The following is a 7,461-nucleotide window of genomic DNA, read 5'->3' on the forward strand; positions in this document are numbered from 1 at the left end:
CTTCCAGCACAGTGCAGCACACAAGATGACTAGAAGCTCCCCTATGCTCTCTCTCTTCCCAATCCAGCAATCCACACCAGCAGGAGCAACCAGTTGCAGCATGGCATCAGTAGAAAACTGAACAGTCACATTGCAACGTAACACACGCACCAGCTACGTAGACGCTACATGAGCAAACACAATGAAACCGTCTCTGACACTCAAGAGCTAGGATGTAGTTCTGATACTCACCCCGATAGCAGAGAGCAGGTCTGCGTCACCAGCAGTAAGCACCAGCGAGGCTGCAGTGCAAAGGAGAAGAAAAGTGACAGCACCAAATATGAGCTACTTGTAATTTGGTGACATACGAGCTCGTACCGCTATATCCAAGGCAAGTACCACTATCAAGTTTCTGCAGTACATGTATAGTGCTGGCAAGGGAAATGCAACCAGTGTTGTGCTCTCGCCACGCTGACTCGTTCCACCCTCGATCATGGGGCCGCGCCACGCCGCTTAGTTTGCACGTCCATCATGCAACTCACGGTGCAGCTATCGAGCAAGTGACTGGATTCGGTGGCCAGAACTGCAACTTAACTTGATTCTAGTGTTCCCACACAAGGTCCTATGGAAGAAAATCTTCTTGCCTCAGCGAAATCATCAGGAGACTGATGCTCAATAGATCATGACAGTAGATACATCGGTGGGCGCACAGATAATACGGAGGTTTAGCATCACGAATTTCGCGTTTGCACGCGCAATTTTTTTCGGTATGCAAACCGGATTGCCAACTTTCACACTCTTTGTTCGGAAAGCAGTGGAAATACAAATCATAGATTCGTGTCAGGACAGTAATAGATTTACTACGTTGTACTGTCTGCCCACATCTACGGCCTATCAACATCATGCACTTGCGAATTCAGTTTGCAAATCCTCATCATAACGCGAATTTCGTCACCGAGTTCAACGTCCTGGGAGTGCACACACGAGCGCGAAGTTCGCCTCGCTAAACCTCCGCAATGAAACGTTGCATGGCTTGGCTCGTGCCCACAGGAACTACTTACCGCCTGCGCCATCGGATGTAGCGTTGCTACATGTATTAGGTAGTTTAATGTTGGCAATGGTCATGCTGCTGGGGCCAGTGTTGGTGGAGGAAGCGGAAGAAATAGGTGCTGAAGAGAAGACAGACGACGCGACGCTAGGTCGGCGTGCCGGCTGGCACTTGGTGTGCGGCCGGTAGTTCAGCGTTAGTAAGATGATCTTGACCAAGTCGTGTACGTCTGTCGCTCGATATTGGTACTGCATGCGAGGACACACACACACGCACACACACACATACACGCACATACACACGCGTGTGCACGCACTCTCCCCACATACACAGTCAGCCAGTGTTTAGTGCTAATGTCGGGACTGCCACAGAAACCCAGCACAGAAAAGTGCAGTGCTGCTCAATGAAATCCAATCGAGTGAGTCAACTTTGCGGCCTGCACCAATGGACATCCCATTGTTTGCAGATCTAGGGCTGTATAGCGCCCGGCGCATACTTGACTGTTGCGGTTGGATTTCATTCAGCAGTACCGTATGAAGAGGTATTTACTACTATTTACACATCAACCATCCAAACAAATACTAATATTAAACCCGGAATAACCCAGCAGCAGATGCAGTGCGTAACGAATTGCGGCCGTCAGTTGTTCCCTTGAGAACATTCTTTTTTAGCCAAACAAATTAGGAATGCAGCACACCTTGTAGAGGATAACAACTGCCGCGTGCAGCCAAGCAAGCTGCGACGCAACATCCAAGTTCTCCAGGCCATAGTGCGGGCCGGAAAACGACAAGCCCTCTTCAAGATTCGGAGCAGTGCTGAAACGGAGCACGGACAACGTGAACTGGAGCAGGTGATTGCCCCAGTCCATATTGGAGTCCAGGACCTAAAACAAAGGAAACAAAGGAAAACAACCACACTTGTCATTAAGGAAATATATATCACCCAGAACCCGGAAGGGCAACCACATTAACGCACTCTCCACATACAGGCATGCACCCGGCTCAGAACACATTGTTTTCTGGTTGGCATATCAGGGATATTGGGCAGCTGGCGTGCATGAGAAAGACAGGTTGGCCTGCTCTGCGCAGGAGCTGTGACCCGGTGCACACATAGTGTGTGTGTGAGAGAGAGAGACAGACAGGTCGGCCTGCTCTGCGCAGGAGCTGTGACCTGGAGCACACAGAGTGTGAACGAGAGACGGTCGGCCTGCCGTGGGCAGGAGCTGCGACCGGTAGTGATTGAAAGGAGCCAGCTGCGAAGATAGACTGCCCTCACCCGATATAAGTATATTGACAAGAGTTGTACTGACACTGTTATTGAGGAAATTATGGTGACAGTGACGGAGAGATAGTGATCCCCAGTCGAATGGGGTTGGGAGGGAAGGGGAAATTGACAACTGACGGACAAACCAGTGAACAGTCAAGTCGTCGGAAAGCAAAGTGACAAAGGAGTCTCTCTTTTCTCTTTCTCTCTCTCTCTAAAGCAAGATTTGGAAAGCACGCGTGGGAGAGTGGCGCGCGCTGCGCATGCGCATGTATAGCAATGACATCATAATCAGATGCATGATCATCAGACTAAGTATGAGTGGTAGATGTTCCACGTTCGTTAACAGGGCTTAGCGCACACGCTAAACCACCATTAAGCCAGATGAGACATGTGGGAGAAGGGCCAGAGCGACACTCGTTCTGGAACGCATTTCTTTAAATCTCCTCTTTTCGGTTTATCGGCTGTGTGGAACAAGCTTCCTGAGAGCCTACGCGGTGAGCGGTCTTCTGTTTTAAGTTTCGTTTTCTCATAAAAGATCATCACTTACATGGACCTTTGGAGAATCCTTCAAAAATACAAATGAACGAATGAATGAATATTAGAGGCCACGGAGACCGCATGGTTATTATTCCTTTCCATACACAGAATACTGCCCAAGACACGGCCGTAGTTTATGGGACAAATGCTCATAGATGAACTCACCTTTGCAATGTTGAAGAGGAAGACATTGAAGACAGGCTGGGCTCTGCAAGGGCACAGGGAACGAGCACACAGTACAACGAATTATGCCACGGAAGTGTAGCAGGCGCCTTTAACCATGTTTCACACCCTGGGCTCGCCAGTAAGCTCCGAACCTATGGCATTGGCGGGCCACTGCTGACCTGGCTAACATCCTACCTCCAGGACCGGAAGCTGCAGGCTGTTGTTGGGAGACAGACTTCTACCCCCCCCCCCCCTCCCCCCGAGTTCCATGAACCAATACACTCAGAATTTGAGAAATCTAACTTACGTCAGGCCAGGTTATACACAAAATACGCTTCACGTCTACAGTCGTGTTGCCGCCAAGTCGTAGCACCCCCCCCCCCCCCCTCCTGAGGTTGCAGCCACAATTTGAAACGTGGCCGTAACATAGCGAACAGCTACTAGTATGTTACATGCAGCAATTCGTGCTGGGATTACACCATTCAAAAGCTAGCAAGGCTGATGGTGAATGGACTGCCACTAATTTTAGCCTGGTCTACACCATGCAGCTGATTGAAGTGGCTTTTTCTGGCCAGTGGATCCCTGTTTTTCATTTTTCATTCTTTCTCTTTTTGACACACACCACACCACGTACTCTGGACACACACATGCACGCACACACACACGCACACCACGCTGTACAACGAATCAATCAAACCACCACACTCACCGGATTGCATCTGGTGGACGTGTGAAGACAGTAATGGACGATCGTATTTTGCAGCCCATCTGTGCTTTCAACAGTGACACCAGCAGCCGCTGCAAGCACAGGAGAATTCACCACACACATGTACATATCTATTCAGTGATAGTAGAACACCAATCTGTGAGATTTCGCTATTGGTGGACGCCATAGAAAGGGCATCCAGAGTTGCACACTCCTGGGAGCTTATCTACTCTTGGTAACAGTGATAAGCACTGGGGTTGGAGCATTCTTAACTTACCGTTGTGTCCGTTCTCTCCATTGGACGCTTGGCAGAGAACGCAAACGCAGGCTTGTGGGACAGAAGGTACTGGAAAGAAAAGAAAACACCACAGATGAGCAATCACAAAGAAACACCACAGATGAGCAATCGCTTCAACTTGCTAAGATGCTGCCACAGATGAGCAATCGCTTCAACTTGCAGAGATCTTGCCACAGAAAGTGGGGAAGGCAGGTCAATAGAATTGATGAGTAAATGGACGCATGGCAATACATGTAGCAGCAGAGTGGATCGACCTCTGTAGAGATCGATATAAGGGATGCAAGCGTGAGCAAGCATGGGAGAGGGCGTTAGGTTGAGGTATGTGAATTGAAACTTGGGCGGCGGAGTGGATCATTGGCTGGATGGGTGGAGGAAAGAGTTTGGCCAATACATGGACACGCACTAGATAGACCGTGGAAGGCTGGACATCATACTCATACTTATACTCTACAATGTATTAGTATCTCGCGGTGTCTTACCTTCATGAACACAGCCATCAGCTTGTGCAGCACCACGATTGGCGCAATACGCTTGTCTTCCGAGTTGATCATGACAATGCGAGACTTCTTCAGTGCATTGTGCCCAAAGCTAGTCCGGCTGATGGAGCTCCTAGTTGATATATTATCACCGACGCCGCTGTCTTCGGTGTCATCGTCAGAAAACACCTGCGTTACGAACGCGTTGAAGCATTTGGACGAGCGTGGGTGTATCACTACCGGCGAGTATGTAGCCAGGTAAGTATACGCAGCGCTTCTGCATGATCAGAACAGGTCAAGATTTAAAAAAACAAAAAAACAAAAAAGCAAGCAACTTTCGTCAAAATGTGCATGCTCTTGTCCAGTCACTTTGTTTAAGCTTACAAATCATTCTTATTCTCGAACATCACTGCCCTCTTCACTGCGTTATGGAACGACTATGGTAATACAAGTCGGACCCAAGTGAGGGGGGTTGTAATGCACTTGAAGAGTTATCCCGAGTCACTCTTGTTGCACACTTGTTGACAAGTTGCTCGATCTTACCAATGGCAATCAGCGTTTCTGCGTGGGGGCAGCACCAGGAACTTACAATTAATAAGCAACAGCAGATCAGGATACAGGAACACTTTGAGAGAAGGAACTGAAACTACAGTATGAGCAATGTTTTCACTTCTTGACCTGGTTTTGCAGAAGAAATTTGTGGGGGTACGGCGGGGGATGGTGGGCAGCAATAATTTTCAAGTCGAGGACTGTCTAGAGGGTAGGTTGGAACGATCGTTGTGTGGGAACGTTGAATAGAAAATAGCATAACAATGGAACAATTATTTTGTGTTGCTCCCTACGTGGGAGCTTGCGCTATTCCTGCCGACTTGAAATCTCACTTGACCGACTCACGACTGCCATCCAGAGCACACGAGAAGTCCATCAAAGCAACACACAATTCCCCAAGTATAGCCGAAGTCGCACCAACTTCTTCTTCACATGGAGCAATAATTATTATACTGGCGTAATTCTGTCAGTTAAGACTCAGGCAATTTTTACCATCACCCACTTCTAAATAGAGTTCTGTACAAGTACCTATCAGTACTATTATGCTTTTAAAAAGCAGAAAATTAATGTTCAAGGGCTTCTTTACAACAATACATGTACAGGGAATCCAATGGCACACACGGTATGCAATATAGCTACCACATTAAAAAAAAACTTACAAGCGAAATCGAGTCTTGCTGCCACCTCTGAGATCGGCCATTTGGTCGTTGCCCATCGAGCCTCGCTTGGCGCTGAGGTTACTAGTACTTCCTGTGCTACAGCGCGAGAATCTAAAGCTATCCAGCATGTCAAAGTCAGCTATGCCACCACCACTGTAGTCCATCTCCTCGTAAAAGCTGCCAGTGGTGAAGAGCTGCAGGATGGGTGTGACTATATCCTCGCTTGGGTTCACCTCACTCTGCAGGGTCTGCCGAATGCACAAACACACATCCACATGCTTAGATTATCAAGACGGTAAACTAATCCCCATGTATTGATGAACAGGGATGGAGAGCTTCACACGCTTCAATGGTGATCATGTTTTGCAAAACGACTACTGAACATGATCGTCTTTGCACATTGCTGCACGTTCATTTATTGAGAGATAGAGATAGATAGATAGATAGATAGATAGATAGATAAGACAGGAAGAGAAAGAGAGCGCAAAACCTGTACATACCTGGAACATTCTGCAGAAGACGGTTTCGCTAACAGCCCCCGACCCTGGCAAGAAACTCAGCAACAGATCGATAGCTCGGAGGATAAGTAACCGGTCTTGTGGCATGTTGTAGAAATGCTTCTCGGCCGCTTGCACCATCATCTACATCCGTGCACGGACACACAGCACAACACAACATGAAAGGGAAAACAAAGGAAAACGACCTATACATGAAGTAGAACGCATGCGTCGCAATGCATGCCGTAGCAGCCAGTACACTACTGTGCCACCTGCGTGCTGCTCGCAGTCAAGTGGTTCTTTCCTTCAGTGACTAGCTGGCCTTCACCTACGTACATAGGGCATTTTACCATCACATACAGCATGTACGTGTATATACCGTGAAACGCCAGGATAAGGTATAACAATACGTGCTTTGTAACCGAGGTGCTGTAGAGTAAAACCTATCACGGAGGGGGGTGTGTGTGTGTGTGTGTGTGTGTGTGTGTGTGTGTGTGTGTGTGTGCACGTGCCCCATGCGGTCTATGCGCCTGCCGCACCTTGAGCGAGCCAACGGGCAAGTTCTCCACAAACATCATGGCCTGCAAGGCAACGTGATGCGACGGGTCCTGCAGTTTGTCCATGAGCAGTGTGAACATCAAGGCCATCACGTTCACCAGCGCCCGGTTGTCATCGGGCAGGTTGCGACTGGCTGTAGAGCTGTAGTGTAATGTCACCACTTGATCAACTGCAATACAGCAAGCACAGCAACCGACAACATGCAAGCAAGTTTTTTAATGATGATATGGAGACCCCCTCGACAGGCCTCTGGGGAATCCCGAAATATATACATTACAAATTACAAGAACATGTCCACTAACACCACCAGTTACTATAAAACAATCAGCTCATGCGATAACATTGTACGGCACTGACCGACGGTACTGACGGTCTACATGCAATGTTATCGCATGAGCTCATTGTTTAGTAACTGGTGGTGTTAGTGGACATTATAGCGTAACTTGTAGTTCCTTCGTCCTTTTTTCTTTTCTATAAATTTATCCTTGGCTCTCCATCCGAGTCCATTCTTGTACAAGAACATACACAGCATTGTCAAGTACACACTTTCAAAGACAAATCACATAGGACCGTGTGCATCAACAGACCATCGCATCTGATTTGCCTTTTCCTCCAACCTGTCTCACAGTGCAGGCATGCACGCTGAATTGACTGCAACAGTACGACCTCAACGGCTGCGATGAATACATTACATGCGTCAATGAGTTAGGGCAACTGGATACT

At 48.1% G+C, this 7,461-nt stretch overlaps 1 protein-coding gene across 1 annotated transcript in view; it reads right to left on the bottom strand.

Moving 5' to 3' along the window:
* Positions 1–7,461, bottom strand: part of LOC135822497 (uncharacterized) — a 55,991-nt gene that overhangs the window by 22,029 nt on the left and 26,501 nt on the right. Inside the window, exons 31-40 of the mRNA XM_065335277.1 lie at positions 6,720–6,907; positions 6,184–6,324; positions 5,684–5,931; positions 4,479–4,752; positions 3,979–4,047; positions 3,705–3,793; positions 2,996–3,038; positions 1,725–1,910; positions 1,041–1,275; positions 232–281 (exon numbers count right to left, since the gene is read on the bottom strand). Of these exons, the coding sequence (XP_065191349.1) occupies positions 232–281; positions 1,041–1,275; positions 1,725–1,910; positions 2,996–3,038; positions 3,705–3,793; positions 3,979–4,047; positions 4,479–4,752; positions 5,684–5,931; positions 6,184–6,324; positions 6,720–6,907 (1,523 nt within the window). The remainder of the gene's footprint in view (positions 1–231; positions 282–1,040; positions 1,276–1,724; positions 1,911–2,995; positions 3,039–3,704; positions 3,794–3,978; positions 4,048–4,478; positions 4,753–5,683; positions 5,932–6,183; positions 6,325–6,719; positions 6,908–7,461) is intronic.

The sequence above is a fragment of the Sycon ciliatum genome, chromosome 8 (assembly GCF_964019385.1).
Source record: "Sycon ciliatum chromosome 8, ocSycCili1.1, whole genome shotgun sequence".
Classification (NCBI taxonomy): Eukaryota; Metazoa; Porifera; class Calcarea; order Leucosolenida; family Sycettidae; genus Sycon; species Sycon ciliatum.